Below are 18200 nucleotides of genomic sequence, written 5' to 3'. Positions count from 1 at the left end.
AATTGTTTTTTTTTACCACTTGAGTTTATTTTATTATAACGACTAGTTTCGTAAGCTATGCTTCCATCTTCAGGTCTAAACATAAACTTACAGTTTATAATATAGAGTTTATATTTCGACCTGAAGATGAAAGCATAGCTTCCAAAACTAGTCGTTATAATAAAATAAACTCAAGTGTTTTTCTTTTACAATTTCATCATCTCTTACCACAAAATGAATGCCAAAACAATAAATAATATCTAATCATTAATTGTTTTACAACATTTTGCGTGTGTCCAAATATTTGTTCACAAATCTGGTTTATCTCCAGTTATAGGAGTCATTTTTCAATGTTACACGTGTATAAAGTGATCAGCCTATGACGGTCGTCAGCTACGTCAATGACTTTCATATTTTTCATCATCTTTGATGAGATGTCAAAAAATAATATTATTTGTTTTACCAAAGTTCTACTTTTTTAAAATTTTATTTACTTAATATTATCGATTTTATTATGCATGTTGCATTTGATTGATAGTATTTTGTTACCCTCATAAGGGCTGTTTTGGGTACTTACAGAGCTTACAACCTGTCATTTTCTAGTATAAATACACTATTCTGAAAACTATATTAAAATACAATTAAAAATGACATTTTCTGATGTTTACGTACAGTAAACCCCCCTATAACATTGAGATAAGTACTGCATTATCAGAGGGATTGTTAAAAGGGCTAAATGTTTTTATATTGTATTTTTAATAACCGTGTCCGTCGATGATTGCTTCTTGTTGGTAGGGACAAGGTGGAAAAAGTCCAGACGTAATTGTAAAACCTTTCTACTGTAAATTGTTATTGTATCTATTTTATGTATTGTATAATATATATATATATATATATATATATATATATATATATATATATATATATATATATATATATATATATACGATAGCGCTAGCACTGCCGACCGCATACTGATTGCGAGTTCCCCATTAACAGTTGATAGCATTTGGTTGATCACATAGCTCTTTTATTTTTATTTTCTGAAGATGTGCAGACCAGCATGAAGAGCCTGATTTGAATCATAAAAGTGAAACAAGTACATTTTTTATGGTGACCTGGTTGCCATCAAACCTGTGACATTTTACCGTACTACAGAGGTGAACAAAAGCAAACAAAATTGTAATCATAAATATCTTTTTATTAAAACAATATACAGTCTTTCAAATGTTGATTCATTAATATATTTACATTCTATTTATTGATAAAACACACCAAACATATGTGGGGTTTAATTCCAAACTTGTGTAAAATATTCACAAATATATTTTCAACCTGAATTTCATATGCAATATTTTAAAATTAAGGTGCTTGTCACAATGCTTCAGGAAAAATAAAAAAAGTGTTTTCAATTTAATCTAAGTTTTACTAAGTAAATACCATAATTTCAAAAACAGTGGTGCAGTGGAACCTCTCATAACGAGTAATTCGCAAAAAAATGAGAAATTGCTCCCTTAACCTTCCAGCGGGCGCATTGAGAAATTTCCCTTGAGCGGGCGCGTGTCATAAATTTTGTCATTAAGTTGTCTGTATGTAAATTGGGTTTTCTATATGTAAATGTTATGAAATTGCTGTTATGCAATAAAAATGATAAATGTACTTAAAAAAAAAATAAATACATATATATATATATATATATATATATATATATATATATATATATATATATATATATATATATATATATATATATATAAATATATTTATATATATATGTCTTTCTCCATCCTGTAAATTTATTTTTTCCAATTGAAAATTCTTCCATTGTTTTCTCCTCTCTTTAGTTGGTCTGACATGTTTTCCTGTTAAAACACATCTAAAATAAATAAAAAATACATTTAGCTATAAAGGAAACGATTTAAATGAAAAATAAATAGGAAAATTAGTTTATTTTCATATAAAATACATAAAATACACTTTAAGGAGCGATTTTTTAAAATTTACGCTCAAAGGAAATCTCCAAATTTCAAAGAAAAACAAAAACTTCTTAGCATACTAGGTACGTCTATAGTTTAGAAAGACACTGACCCTCGAATAGCTCGGAGCACGATGCTTGTAATTAAGTGGTAAGGGTGGAGGAAGCGATAAGGTGCATTTGTCATAAATTTTATGACAATGCGCCCGCTGGAAGGTTAACGAGCGACAATTCGCATAGCGGTTACTCGCAGAGAAAGGGCAAGTCCCTTTTTTAAGACATTCACTTGTGAACCGGGACTATGTATATAAAGAGGTTTTTGTCCGCCTCCGTAATGTAATGGATGTAAAGAGGTTTTTGTCCGCCTCCGTAATGTAATGGTCAGCACGCTCGGCTACCGTTCTGGAGGTCCCGGGTTCGATTCCCAGGGGGGGGGTCAAATAAATATAAGTGATTTTTTCACTCTAATATTTATTCGATAGAACCCTGGACTGGTACCTGAAGCGGAGGGCTGATCACCTTTCCTTCATGTGTAAACGATCAAGATAACACTGCGTTTATAAGACGCAGTGCCCTATGCACCATTGGAGTGCGGATAAGGGTTTATTATTAAGATTCTAGAACGAATTATGCTAGTTATGAGAGGTTCCACTGTTGTTACTAAGTAAAAATTAAATAAAAAATGGATAGATTTTACCACAATGTGACTGCCGAATCAATCTGATTTTTCATTTATTTATAGTGGTATTGCAAACATTTTTTACTTTTTTTTTGTATTTATATTTTGAGTCATCATATTACTGTTATAATTCCACATTATAATGAACAGACTTCCACGTATCACCCTTCAAGGAATCCCTGAAGGACGCAGATCCCCAGGCAGATCTCCGAAAAGATGGAAAGACAGCTGGGAGTCAACATCCCAAGAGCGAGATGCGGAGGCACAAACAGATCCCTAGGATCTACAAAAAGAAGAAGAAGATATTACTGTTACATCTTAAGTAGATCTGTTAGTACTTTTTAGTGTTAAATACATACATTTCACATTATTTTTTCAAATAAAATGAAATCTGCTTATTGTAATTAATTTGAAACCTTTTACTAATGATGAGTATAACAGGGTGATAATATTAGGCAAAAGTTAAAATAAAATATATTAATAAAAGCAAGAGTTGTGTAGGGTCGACCAAAAATCGCATGTGTTAGACATTTTGTGTAGTTTTGAGTGTGTAAATGGTGCTATGGTGGTGAAGGGTAGTATTGTTTGCATGCTGTGTTAGTGATTGTCCTGACGAAGAGACGGGTACGTCTCGAAACCGGTAGACGTAAAAATCTCGGTGAGTGGTTATTTACTAATTTTATTAACATTTTTGTAAAAAAAAAAAAAATAAGTAAAAATGACTAACCACAAAGAAAATGCTTTAAATATTAATAATATTGAGAATATTATAAAAGCAAGAGCATGCTTATTTCTAGCAAAGTACATCCACACATGCTATAGTATATAATAGTGTGCTTATGTGCTAATAATGAGCATGTGTACTTAGACCTTAACCTGCTTTATAGTTTTTAAATACAAAATAAATATAATTTACTTTGTGATTCTCCATTTTACTATTAAATTGAAACATTGATTTAAAGTCACTATATTTATGGTGATTTTAAAACAAAGTTACATTTTAGTTACAAAATAAATACTTTTTTCTCATTTTTAAAAAATCTTTTGTTATTTATAATTGTTTTCAGTTTTATTTTCGACAAAATATGGCATTATTTTTTCTTTATAAGTTTGCATTCAAAGGATATTTTTTCGGAATTAAACCCCTCACATTTCACTTAAATAATTATTCTAAATGATCCATCAAACTTTTTCTGGAGCGTTTTGTGGTCTTTTCGGCAACTTTTATTTTCTTTATTAGCACCGGCGTGGAGATTTCCGACGTCGCTTTTCGTTTTGCCATCTGTAACATAAAATTATCTTACTGAAATAAAAATTCATAATTGATTACCAAAATTAAAAATTGATTGAAAAAAAACCGGGAATCGAACATAGGTAAGATATCTAAACATGTTAACTATTCTGTCATGCAGTCATTAAAGCACAGTAGATGCATGTGATAGGTAGGTACATTAAGAGTTCTACAGTCTGTAGTAGAATCTTTTTTTTTCTTTTTTCCATGTGCGCTTCCTAGGCGGAGCATATCACTCACTCCTTTCAACAACGTCTTATATCAAAAATCGTCAATTTTCAGTTGTGCATGTTTTCGGAATACCCAGAAAATGTACTATATCTCAGCAAAAGCGGCACATTTTAAACTTAATATTTACCCGCTACAGGGCAGAAAGTGTTATTTTTGCATTTTAAAGAAAAGGTATTGTTTAACTATTTTTTTAAATTTACTAAATATTTTTCGAAGAAAAATCATTCAGGTTTTACCTAAAAAGATTTGTTACACAGTAAAAAGTTCAATAAAGGGCTTGATATTTATTTTTAATACATTTCATTATACATATTTTTAAACTTTAAAAACAATCTCGTGAAAATCAACTTTTTTTATTATATATATGACGTTGTTGAAAGGAGTGAGCGATATGGCCAACGCGAGACGACTCTAAGCCACTCTTGGCTTCATCACGGGCAGTCTGGCATCCCGAAGATCAGCTGAGTATAGTCCGGGTGTCCAAACTTAAAACACAGTAAAGGACATTTTTTTGTAGTAGGTTTTTTTTGCGTTTTTGGACCAGGTAGAATCTACTTAGTCCAAAAATGCAAAAAAAAACGTACTACAAAAAAAATGTCCCTTACTGTGTTTTGAGTTTGGACAGCCGAGTCGGTGAATGGTCGTCAGCGGCCTTCCGGGGCGCCGTAATCCTCTGGGTTGGAAGAAGAGAGATGAGGGGTTGATGCTCACAGTTATACATACCTCTCCCAAATTCAATTAAATTTAATTGATTTATCTATAATTTACATACATATTACAAACTAAAATCAAAGCATATGCATTAACAAAAAATCAAAAATAAGCACAAATACTCTTGTTAAAGATATAGAAGGATCCCACTTCGGAATACCCCTTCAGATACATGTAACAGATCAAAATCCAGCGTCATATTGTTCAGCATAACGGTAGCTCTTCCTACAGGCATAACCATCGGCAGGTTGGTCCTGTGTATAGGAATGTGAAACAATCTATGCCGACGCTGTCTTAGGTAACTATCGGGAACAAACACCCATTACATCTTCTTACTGCACTTTAGTGTCTGAGAGGCAGTATTGTAAATACTACAAAATAGATTAAATTATTCACTTCAAACTCTTATCTACACTCCAATGGTGCATAGGGCACTGCATCATATAAACGCAGTGTTATCTTGATCGTTAACACATGAAGGAAAAGTGATCAGGCCTCCGCTTCAGGTACAGGATAATATCAAATAAAAATTAGAGTGAAAAAAATCACTTATATTTATTTAATCCCCCCTTGGGATTCGAACCCGTGACCTCCAGAACGGTTGCCGAGCGTGCTAACCATTACATTACGGAGGCGGACATTAAATTATTAGTATAAAATTTATATCTCATTTGTGTCAAACCTTAGTTTCTTCATTCAGGGAATCATTGCACGGAGGGCTCACAGTTGCAAAGACGAAGTTTTTCTTTTTGCCAGGAGCGAGGGAACTCATGTTGGTCGGCTCTTCGGAGTCGGTTGGAGGAGGGCCATTCTTCGTCAGCATTGCTAATCGGTTCATGGCTACCTGTCCCCTCGACAGAAAACTACCTCGAATTTTGTTCTGGAATTACATGTGAATGTGTTGCAATGACGTAAACTGAGACACACGTTGTGAGGAAATATGTAATATTGGCAACATTAATAATATGTATACTAATTTCAATATTTTTTTGCTTATAATTTTTCATTCATAATATATTATAATTACGAGTACAAAAAAAATATTATGCAAAAAAGATCCCACAAAGGCATGGCCTGTGGGTATACATTTTATCTTAGGTTATAATAAAGGGTATTGGAAAGAATATAATAGATATCAGAAATATAAATAGATTGGTGCTAATATAAACTACAAATATTTGATTTTAATAGAAAACCAAACCAAAAAAAAAATTATTTAAAAAAAAAAAAAAATTGTGTTTTTATTATTTACACAAACATTCCAATTTCATACCATTTCTGTGAGCCTAAGCGGCTCATTATTAGAAATAGGTATCAAATTGTGGTAGAGTGGGTTCGAACCGAGAAACTCTGACTTAAGAGTCCGCGACACTAACCACGGGACCACAACCCGACACTTGATTGACACAAGATGAAAATGAAAAAAGTTAACAAATAAGTATGTACTAATCAGTTTAAAAGAAGAATTTAAGCAAAATTTTAAATAAAACAAATTTAGATAATTATTGTCTATTAAAGTCTTTGTAGAATGAATTTAACGTGTAACAGGTTTAATAATTCGTAACAAACAAAAAAAATGAGCCCACTAACCTGAGTTAAAAACGATTTTTGCGCTGGTTCAGGAATGTCACTGTTAACTCTCTTTTTGGTCATTATCCCCTCGGATGTATTTTTCTCACAGTTTCCAATGTTTGCATTAGAGACTTCAGTACTTATTTCAATAAACGTCTTTTGGGACTTGACTATAGATGATTTTATGAAAGAAGTTCTTGAAAATGATGTGGGTTTGGTATCGCTGACTTGGGAATTATTTGAGTGGGAGTTTTCTTTTTCCTGGGGACAAGAAAACACAGAATTATCAAAATAACGTTAAAGACAAGCGCTACGTGCAGAGCATTAAAGGGATAACTGGAGAAGAGTCATTGCATCCACAAGAGTCACAACCCTCAGTAATGAAGAATAAGACGGAGAAGAATTAACAGTCAGAGATGTTTTTTTTTACCATAAGTTGTCTAAGGAAGGTTTCCCGTTCGTGTCTCTGCTTCCTCCACTGTTCTTCAGACTGCAGGTCATCTAATCCTCCATCCAGATCATCATCTAACAGAGCTGCTCCCGGCTCCACAGTACTATCTGAAAAAAAATTGTAGTAAAAAACCTGTAAATACATAAAGATCCACAAAATGTCAATTCATAAAATCAACTGTATAAGTATCTCCACTGAACCATTAATTAAACTAATTGATTTCTTTAATTGATTCGGCAGTCTTTTTGTGGTAAAATATATCCATTTTCAATTTACACTTATAATTTTAAGTTTATAAGTTTATGATTTTAAGAAATAGTAAATATGTACCACTATTTCTTAAAATTTATTGTGACACATGTTTCGATGCATTCCGCATCATTTACGGTGTTTGAAAATGATGCGGAATGTATTGAAACACTTGTCACAACACATTAAGAAAAGTGGTATTTACTAAGTAAAACTTAAATTAAAAAAACACACTGAGTTGAATCGTGGACTCTCAAAGTCAGCAATATGAACCGACTAGAGGCATCCGAAATGTGGATGCATCGTAGAATGCCTCGCATTCCATGGACCGATATGGTCAGCAACGCAAATGTGCTCCAAAGAGCAAGAGCAGAGAGACAGTTGCTGACTGATATCAAGGTCCGGAAGGTATGTGAGGCATGTGCTGAGAGAAGAGAAATACGAGCTATTACACCTAATCATAAAAGGCAAAATAGAGGGTCGACTAGGTGTGGGCAGAAGACAGATCTCCTGGCTCCGGAATATAAGAGATTGGACGGAGACACCTATAATATTGATATTTCTGTAAGATGAATAAGCAAGTTTTTGATATTTTCTTTAAAACAAATGGGCGAAATATTTCAATTGGAAAGATTACCGATATTTTTCCATCTAAACTTTCTCTCTCTTGTCCCCCCCTCCATGTCATCTTCCAGTAGCATTTCCTGAAGCATTTGAACCTCCCTTTTATCATCATCTAAAATTTGGCGCCTGTAAAATAGAAAGACCAAATAAATGAAATCAAAGTAGATAAAAATGATTTGCAGTATTTGTACATAATGCAAACTATGCCATGTTCTCTCCGGTTCCGCAGCTTCACACGTTAGCCAATGCTTTTGAAAGTATAGATTTATTTAATGTATTGTTATCCTCCTTGAAATCTGTACTTTCTCAGCATTTCTTCTCCATGTTATAATGGATAAATTTAATCATTGTGTTTCACTCTCTCTTACTGCTCGCCGATAGTGTTTGAAGGAGACGTGTATTTACTATTGCTTGCTACTTGTTATTTTATTATTTTTATTTATGATTTTATGTTATAAGACTATTTGTTACAAGACTTTTTGTTTCTCTTTAGTGTATTCATTAGTGTATTTTTAATTTTTATATTAGATACTGTATATATGTATTATATGTATTATCTTAAAGGCTTCAGCCGTTCAATAAATAAATAAATAAATCTATAAATATCCGCTCGTGGGTCAGACTGACTTCTGTTGACTCCTGTCAACAGAGGTCGTAAACCCTTCCTGTTGGTGAATGAAGAATGAAGATAGGGAAACTCGAATAAAATTGATTAGGGTAACTAATGTGGAATTGTAGTAAATCATTGTAGTAGATCATTACAAATATAAGAAAATAAAACCACTTGTAGGACAAATATATTGAGTGTACCGATGTAAACATAACTATAATATAATACATTGAAAAAGAACTCCACCGACAAGACACACGAGGTGGCTTGGTGGGTCTCTGCAAAAAAAAAAAAAAAGTTTTAAATATTTATAAATTGTGATTTAAATAAATGTATACAAATAAAAAAAAAAAAAAAATTGTAGCTTTGTTACATTGTACCGTACTCATACAAGTTACATTTTAATTATAAAATGGAAAATCACAAAGTTAGTGCTTCAAATATAAATTATAAACACAACGCTAACCGCAAAGTAAATGCTTTAAATATTTTACTTAAATTTTTTTTCAAACCCTTATCTGCACCCCAATGGTGCATAGGGCACTGCATCATACAAACGCAGTGTTATCTTGATCGTTAACACACGAAGGAAAGTTGATTAGCCCTCCGCTTCAGGTACCAGTCCAGGGTAATATGGAATAAATATTAGAGTGAAATCACTTTAAATAATACATATAGAGAATATTAAATATTTATAAACTTTTGCACTCACAAGTGAATTCTTTCTAGCTGCTTCTTCATAGCTCTCTGATCAAACTGATCTGCATCACCCTCTTCCCTCTCCATCCGGTCTAGTCCCCTCTCATCTTCGTCCCCGGAAGCCCTCCACTCGTCTTCCGAGGTAAGTTCAGCTTCCTGATCGAAGAATTCCGAACCCCCCTTCTTCCTCACTTTCTCCGACATTTCTGGCTGTGCCACAATCTGAAATCATTCAAAGGCTAAACCAAAATTCAAAAGTACGCATAACATCATACTTTACAAAATTTTGAGTGTGTCCAAATACTTGTTCACAAATCTGGATTATCTCCAACTATAGGAGTTATTTTTATATTATTTTTTGACATTTCACCAATGGATGTCTCTAGTGAAGTTCGAGTGATTCAAGAACAGTGTTTCAAAATTGGTTCATATATATATAGCTTCCAAGAATTCGAGTAGTGTGGTTGTCAATAATGGGTAGAATTGGTGAATGTTACACGTGTGTAAAGTGATCACTTAAACCAGCCTATGACGGTCGTCAGCCACGTAAATGCCCAGACTTCCATATTCTTCTTCATCTTTGATGAGATGTCAAAAAATCACATCGTACTTTGACACAAAATTTGTATTTATTATTGCTGGGAAAGAAAAAAGAGATGGCATAGTAGGTGATTATATTTGAGAGTTAAAGGAGAATAGCAGCAAGGAAAAGGGTATTTGGGGTTAGATTACCCTACTCGTACAAGCTTGCACAAGCTACGCTCAAAATATTGAGTCCCTTAGAGATCTCATATTTGTCCATAGTCATTAAAAATAACTTCACTTCTAACACACTTAGGACGGGAAATGTATTTCTACCCGTTCGGTCGATTGATGCTTAACCTTTTAAATGCCAGTAGGTAGAACTGTAGCTGTGCACAGCAGGCCGTGAATTTTTAATCAAAATAAATCATTTTTAAATTTTATTTTTATCAATTAAAAACATTACACTTTGATAGGATATTTAAATGACTTACCAAATTTATTCAATGTACGACGTATTTGCTTCCCTTCACTTAGATAAACATACTTTAATTTTTCAGAAAATGTCAGGGTTGCCACAACTTGTCACAGAAATATGGGAACTTGCATTAGAAAAATATTAACAATTAATTAAAAGACTCTATTATTAAGATCGATTGTTTTTTTAAATTGTAAACTAAATATATATATATATATTTTTCTTTTTTTTTTCTTTTTTTTTTTTTTTTGAAAATAAAATTAAAAGTCTTCTAATGTATGGTATTGTTCGAAACACGGTTCAATGCAGAGAGCCACTTTGCACTGCTTGCAGTGATACCTCGATTCTTTTCTTTTATTTTTTGATAGGCATACTACGCATCTGGCCGTAGGTGCTGCTTTTTTTGCAGTTGGAGGTAGTTTGTCCATAAAGTGCCTTTCGGTTAGACGTGATGGCAGATCCGCCTTTCTTTTCCTATGGGTACATTTCGAGGGTATATTAGGTTTATGTTGTTGAATCAGTTGCCTTATCACCTCCATCTGAAACTGTGCTAGCGGCATACGTTTTCCTGTTTTTTGTCGGTGAAGTAAATGGGCATTCAGTAATGCTAGGTCCATTAGGTGAAAGAATATTTTTTTATACCACCTCATTGTCTTCCGCGATGAGTGGACACTCGACAAAACCATATCAGATTGGTCAACTGCACCCATGTTCTTGTTATAGTCTTGAACACTTTCAGGTTTGATTATTGGTTCATTCCGGTATGTGGTTTTGCCTGTTTCGCTTAGAATAGGTGGATGAAGAGTTGTGAGCATACAAACCTCCCTTTTATCCTTCCAAATTTGGGCCGAAAGGGTGTCGGTATGAAAATTTTTCATTTCCCCCTTCTTCAGTTTTTCAGTGAACTTTGGCATACCTTTTCGGTTTCTTCTTACAGTACCACAAGCATTCGTTTTCCGATCATGGAGCCTTTGGAGTAAAAGAGGACTAGTGTACCAGTTATCAATGTACAGTGTATGTCCCCGATCTAAATATGGCTCCATGAGTGTCATGACTAAGCTCCCTGATATGCCTACATGTGGATGTGGTACGTATTCTGTCGTTTTCCCAGTGTAAATAATGAAGTTCAGAACATATCCCGTAGCACAGTCACACAGTACAAAAAATTTAATCCCAAAACGGCTTGCTTTTGATGGAATATATTGCCTAAATGACAGTCTGCCTTTGAATAGAAGCAAACTTTCATCAATGCAAATATTCATGTAAGGAAACATGTACTCTCCAAATTTTTTTTTAAAATTATCCACTATGTACCTTATTTTGAACATTTTGTCCCCACCTGCTTGCTGAGTATTGTCACTAAAGTGGAGCATGCGAAGGATTATTTGAAATCTATTTCGAGACATGGTATCTGAATATATGGGGGAGTAAAGTAGAATGTCAGTTGACCAGTGGTCTTGAATTTTATTTCTCGAATTGCAGGCCATCAAGTGACACAAAGCCAAAAAAATGTATAGTTCCTCAATTGTTGTGTCAGTCCATTGTTTTAGCCTCCAAGTCAACTCATTGCAGTTGCTCTTTACATATTGGTACTGCTTATTTGTCTCATCACAAATGTAACTCATTAGGGTAGTAGACATGAAAAGTTTGAAGAAGTCTACTTCCCTTGTTCCAACATTTTCAATATTGGAACCTGAACTTGCACAATCGAAAGTATTAATTTTGGGAATAAAATCATCAGTTTTCCAATCGAAAACTGGCGTGGATTCGTCGATCAGAGATATATCAGGAAAATCTTGTTCGTCATCACCAATCTCAAAATCAACATCACTGTCATCGGAATCCGGAGTACGGCCGGCATCTTCCATGAAATCTTCATCCAATTGTTCATGTCCAGATGTATTTGGTTCACTCTCCATTGTCGGCTAAATAAATGTCCCAATTTACGTAAATCAAAAACACAGAAAACACACAGAGCAGAGTTGAAACACGAAAAAAACGGTAAACAAATGTACAAACAACACAGAAAACACACAAACAAGTTAAAAAATTGATAATTGTTCCGCACAAGTATCAAAAACTAACAAAAATCAATAAATTATAATAAACTTATTGACGCGCATCAGATATCGACAATAGACCCGCGAAAACTGACAACCCTATTTTAGTGACTCTGTCTTCTGTCAAACGAAGCTCGTGGGTAGATCTCTGTAAAATCGATAATATCAGAAAACTGTAATTTCGTCTGTTTAGTGAAGTACTACAAAATTATCCCAATAGATGTCTCTGTGTTTTCCATATTTTAAATTAACCAAAAAAACGGGACGTGACATGACACAGAGGCTCAAACCAGAGCGAGAATACTCGCTCTTTTTCTATAGCCGGCCTGCTGGGCACGGCCAAGAATGCGAGTAATCTCGCTCTTGGCACAGAAGCGGTTAAGGACGGGAAGAGTATTTTTACCTTCTGCGCTGACCTCATTTCAAAGTCAGAAAAGAAGGAATTATGTAATGTTTTCATATAAATACTATGCACCAATCTTTTTGTTAAGATCTAAACTATGTGTACACAATTATTAAATCCCGTATCGCCAGTGGTCGGCAGGGGTGAAAAAACACCTTTCCGAAATATGTTACTATGTATTTTTTGTACTTAATATATTTGTATTTACCTCATTCTCTTCTGAATCATAATCTACTATTTGATCTGTTTCTTCATCATCCAGTGCTTGCTCTGGCACATCCTCATCTTCAGAATCTTCTTCATCTAGAAATACGATACAACTTTTAAATGGGCTTTTAGTAACGAAAATGAATTATTTCAAATGTACAAATATATTGAACGCATAGTGACATCTATTGAGAATATCTTTGCATACTTAGAATTGGAACATAATTTGTTTTTACCACTTTAAACGTAAAGTAAGAGAGCTTTGTCGTTGGAACAACTAATGGCGCTCTGGGTTGTCCAATAATCCCCGAGTTGCCGTCACTGCCGAATCTGATGACAGTGATTTTAGTGTCGATTCTGATGATTTTTAATATTTAATTTTTTTAAATCAAAGTGTATTTGTGTGTATACTTTTAATATTAAACATAAACAATTACTTATGACATATAATTTAGTTTTCATATTTTCTATGACAAATTTTGTGACAACCCTGCACCATGAACAATTAATTTTATGATTATGGATAAATGACTGAACGACTGGCGCGCTCTTCATTTATTTGGCAAGTTTTATAAATAAATGTTAATGCACTTTTAATAACAATATGTTTAGAAGGTTTTATTTTTGTCATAAAATTTGCGGCGTGCTGGGTACCGCCATACATATATATGCCGGCAGTTAACCGGTTAAATGGTCTTTTTACTTCTAAATGCTTCAAGTTTTAGGACAGTGATCTTGCCCGGCCCGGGTCTGGTTTGCCAATGGAAGATTTACTTCTATCCGGAACAGAACCGGCGTGGGTTTTAGGGCAGTTCTGTGACCAAACCACCACACCACATAAGTGACTTAGTGCCCTAGGCAAATTTTATCTTAGTTCTTCCAGAAGTTTCTCAGAAAAGTCTCTTTTATGTATTAAATGTTAAATCAAACACTGATTTTTTCAGTCTGCCAAGTTGTATTTTATTGTTAAAAAAACACATTAAAAATAAATTTTGTGACAATTGTTTCGCCTAGTTATTGCATATTCAAACGAATTGACATTTGTGTTTTTATATTTGTTTATTGATTTTTATGTTGCCGAAACTAGTTGGTTTTAATATTATTCCCATAAAATCAAACCCAACCTAAACACAGTTATCCCCCTCCTTGCTTCTACCCCACCTTAAAACACCATTACCCCCACCCCTATCCTTATCGAAACCCAATAATTTGTTTGTACACTGTTTCTTTTATATATATCATGTATGTATGTTCAGTCATAAAATAAACCCTTAAGAGGGCAACAGGTTGTTGCCGAAACTAGTTGGTTGTTAATAAAAATATGAGTGGATAAAAAAATCACTATGATCCACAAAGTTGATGCTTTCAATATTCAAAATATAGTTTCATCATCACCTAAATTCTTTCAACAGAAGTGAGATAAATATATATCGCTCACTCCTTTCAACAACGTCATATATCAAAAATCGACAATTTTCAGTTGTGCATGTTTTCGAAATGCCCAGAAAATGTACTATATCCCAGCAAAAGCGGCATATTTTTCGCTTAATATTACCCGCTACAGGGCAGAAAGTGTTGTTTTTGCATTTGGAAGAAAAGCTATTGTTTAATATTTTTTTTTAAAATAAACTAAATATTTTTCAAATGGAGAAAAAACTCTTCAGGTTTTACTTAAAAAAATCTGTTGCACAGTAAAAAGTTCAATAAGTGGCTTGATATTTATTTTAAATACATTTTATTATATTCTTAAACTTTAAAAACGATCTCCTGAAAAATCTAGTTTTTTGATTTATGACGTTGTTGAAAGGTGTGAGGGATTTGTCAAAAATTGATAAAACGAAGAATGAATAAAAATAAAAATATTTAAAAAGCTCACCAGATATCATCAATTGTTTCCTCTTCTTCCTTCTCTCCTTTCTAGTTTTGAGAGATTTCTTTTTCACGCTTTTATTTTCACTGTCTATACTTTCTTCATCGGAACTCGATAGTATCATAAACTTTTTCCCACCATTTACGAAGGACTCTTTAGCTTTGGTTTCTTCAGTTATTATATCTTTACCACCCGATTTGAGGAATGATGTTGTCGATTTGTCTTTAGCAATACTTGCCGGCTCATTATCTTGATCAAAGGCCTCGAGAGTCGGTACTTTTGGCAGATTTTTGGTTTGTTCAAAAGCCGAGTTGACGGGAATGGCGTTTTCAAATGTTTCAGTATTTTGAGCTTCGGACCAAACCAATGATATGTTCTGTGAATCCTGGAAAATAAATAGTTTTGAGTAAAAAAAAAATATTTTTTTTAAAAAGAGGAATATTTGTGTTTTTATTATTTCACAAATATTCCAATTTTATTTATTGAAAAAAAAGAGAAATATTTGTGTTTTACATTATTCACACAAATATTTCAATTTCATACTATTTCTGTGAGCCTATGCGGCTCATTATTAGAAATAGGTATCAAATTGTGGTAGAGTGGTTTCGAACCGAGAAACTCTGACATAAGAGTCCGCGACACTAACCACGGTACCACAATCCGACAAAATGGATCTTTCTTGACTACAGATGGTGCAGAGGGTGCCGCATCAGATCGGTACGGTGTTCATTTAATCGCCAATCAAATGAAGGCAAGGTAAGCAATCCTTCTCAGATCCTCAGATTTAGGGGTGGAATATATTTATTATTATTACGACTCCCGACTCGGACGCTTTCAAGTATTTGACATACTTGATTGTGCCAAGTTTTCCTCGGTCTTCTTCTGCTTCTTTTTCCAACTAAAATCGCCTCATAAATTTGTTTAACCGTTCTTTCCTCACTCATACGTTCCACATGTCCAAACCATCTCAACACACCTTTCTTAATTTTATCGATAATGCTTATCTCAGCCTTGCATTCTTTCCTTATTTCATCACATCTATCAAACATCGTTTTGCCACACATTCGAATGAGGGGTCGCATTTCGACTGTATTCAGTCTGCTTTCATCCTTCTTATGCCAACTCCATGCTTCGCTCCATAAATAAGGGTAGGAACCAGGACTGTGTTGTGTACTGCCAGTTTAGCTTTTTGCGATTTATCCCTACAAATATATGATTACCTTCTCATTACATACATATTGGAAACATTTGGTATTGCTACATCACCACTATGATAAATCTCTACAAATATATGATTACCTTCTAATTACATATTGGAAACATTTGGTATTGCTACATCACCACTATGATAAATCTCTACAAATATATGATTACCTTCTAATTACATATTGGAAACATTTGGTATTGCTACATCACCACTATGATAAATCTCTACAAATATATGATTACCTTCTCATTACATACATATTGGAAACATTTGGTATTGCTACATCACCACTATGATAAATCTCTACAAATATATGATTACCTTCTAATTACATATTGGAAACATTTGGTATTGCTACATCACCACTATGATAAATCTCTACAAATATATGATTACCTTCTAATTACATATTGGAAACATTTGGTATTGCTACATCACCACTATGATAAATCTCTACAAATATATGATTACCTTCTCATTACATACATATTGGAAACATTTGGTATTGCTACATCACCACAATGATAAATCTCTACAAATATATGATTACCTTCTCATTACATACATATTGGAAACATTTGGTATTGCTACATCACCACAATGATAAATCTCTACAAATATATGATTACCTTCTCATTACATACATATTGGAAACATTTGGTATTGCTACATCACCACAATGATAAATCTCTACAAATATGTGATAACCTTCTATTATTTTTTGACAACTCAACATAGATGAAGAAGAATATGGAAATCTGGGCATTTACGGGGCTTACGACTTAATATGTTACGGATTAATATAAAAAATAACTCCTAATTGAAGATAATCCTGATTTGTAATTAAGTATTTGGATACACTCAAAATGGATGGGGACGGTGCAGAATCGGGAGGAGTGGAGGCGGAAGGGGGGGGCCTTTGTCCAGCAGTGGACCTCAACGGGCTGATATTATGATCCACTCAAAATGTTGATTACCTTCTCATTACTGGAATCGTTTGGTACTGTGACATCACCACTTTGATTTATCCCTACAAATTTTCCCGTACATAATTCCAGGAGTTCATTTTCTGTGTTTTGAGTCATTTCATTGTCGGCTGTTGGTGCTGTCTTGTCAAACATTGCACTCAATGTAATATCTGTGGGTTTACACGATGCTGTACCTAGACTCTGGCTCGGGAACTTGCCGGAACACAGGTGTTCCAGTTCCTGAGTATCCTGGAACATAACATTTATTTATTCAAAGAATTTTTTTTTTAACACATTGTTTGCGGGAAACGCTTAAAAGTGTCTTCAGCATACTGTTGGTAGAGAGCGGGTGACGCTTATAAGCGTTTTATTTGCTTACTTTTGGTTCAGCGCGAGACGCCAAAAAACACTGTACAGATCGGAGTAGGATTTGTGGTTACTTGTGATTAGTATGACTCTAATAAGTATACTAATTAGGGTCGGGGTTGATGAAAAAACCGTCCGCCATAAATGTGTTGAATGACTCATTTTGGGACAGTATTGAAAATAATAATAACAAAATATACTGTTTTTTTACATGTTGAAATTTATACGGAATAACAAATGCATAAAGTAAAAAGTAGGTAAGATAAAAATAGGGCAAAAAGTTTAATACATGTAAATACCAAAAAGAAAATGACAAGTTTTTTTTCTTTTTAAAAGAGTTTTTACAAAAAATATGAATGTTTTTTTTATTTTATAAAAAATAAATAAAACAAAATTTGATGTTACTAATTTTTACTTTGGTGCTATTTTTCCAACCAGTTTTGATAAATACCTTGTCTTTTCCAAGGATGGATAAGTGCTAAAAAATGTGGCACAAAGTATCAGCAAAAAACTTTTTTTTTATCTATCTCTTAATACCTGAATAGGTTCCGAGCTCTCCGACTCAAATAGCAGCTTTTTCTGTAGATTTGCAAACTTGTCACTCTCATGAGGAGACTTGTATTTCGGAGAAGAGGGGGTCAGTCTCGGGGATGGAGTTTCATTCACAGATGCCTGTAAAGGAAACATAATATAGCACACATAGTTCAAATTTGTATGGAAATCGTAGTACGCAGCTTGTAATCGTAGTCACAGATTCCACGTCCTTTCCAGCGCGCAGCCGAGCCCCGACTTTCGAAACCGAGGCCGAAAATAGGAACAAACAAAAGCGGAGTAATCTAATTGTTTCGCTATTTCCTTGTGGTAATACCACATCATTAGAGTGAATGAAATAACATGTCGCTAGCAGTCAAAAAAATTAGGTCACTACGCCAGCTATTGCGGCTACTTCCGATGTATTTTTTTCTCATTTTCGGATACCTACCAGAGCTAACATTACAAAATTGTAACATTTTAACTTCAACTATGGTCAATTATAGCAGCATTTAGG

The 18200-nt window shown here is 33.8% G+C and overlaps 1 protein-coding gene across 1 annotated transcript in view; it reads right to left on the bottom strand.

Annotated features, from left to right (window-relative positions):
- Positions 1-3667: 3667 nt before the first annotated feature.
- Positions 3668-18200, bottom strand: part of LOC148301656 (uncharacterized) — a 27170-nt gene continuing 12637 nt past the window's right edge. Inside the window, exons 7-16 of the mRNA XM_088272926.1 lie at positions 17690-17824; positions 16796-17035; positions 14618-14996; positions 12743-12837; positions 9085-9293; positions 7776-7888; positions 6869-6996; positions 6457-6699; positions 5549-5746; positions 3668-3915 (exon numbers count right to left, since the gene is read on the bottom strand). Of these exons, the coding sequence (XP_088129052.1) occupies positions 3799-3915; positions 5549-5746; positions 6457-6699; positions 6869-6996; positions 7776-7888; positions 9085-9293; positions 12743-12837; positions 14618-14996; positions 16796-17035; positions 17690-17824 (1857 nt within the window). The 3' untranslated portion in view covers positions 3668-3798. The remainder of the gene's footprint in view (positions 3916-5548; positions 5747-6456; positions 6700-6868; positions 6997-7775; positions 7889-9084; positions 9294-12742; positions 12838-14617; positions 14997-16795; positions 17036-17689; positions 17825-18200) is intronic.

This window comes from Brachycentrus maculatus, unplaced genomic scaffold (assembly GCF_059751285.1).
Source record: "Brachycentrus maculatus isolate JH-2025_06_01 unplaced genomic scaffold, ASM5975128v1 h1tg000533l, whole genome shotgun sequence".
Classification (NCBI taxonomy): Eukaryota; Metazoa; Arthropoda; class Insecta; order Trichoptera; family Brachycentridae; genus Brachycentrus; species Brachycentrus maculatus.
The sequence above is the reverse complement of the archived record's forward strand: the minus strand, read 5'-3'. Positions and strand labels throughout refer to the sequence as shown.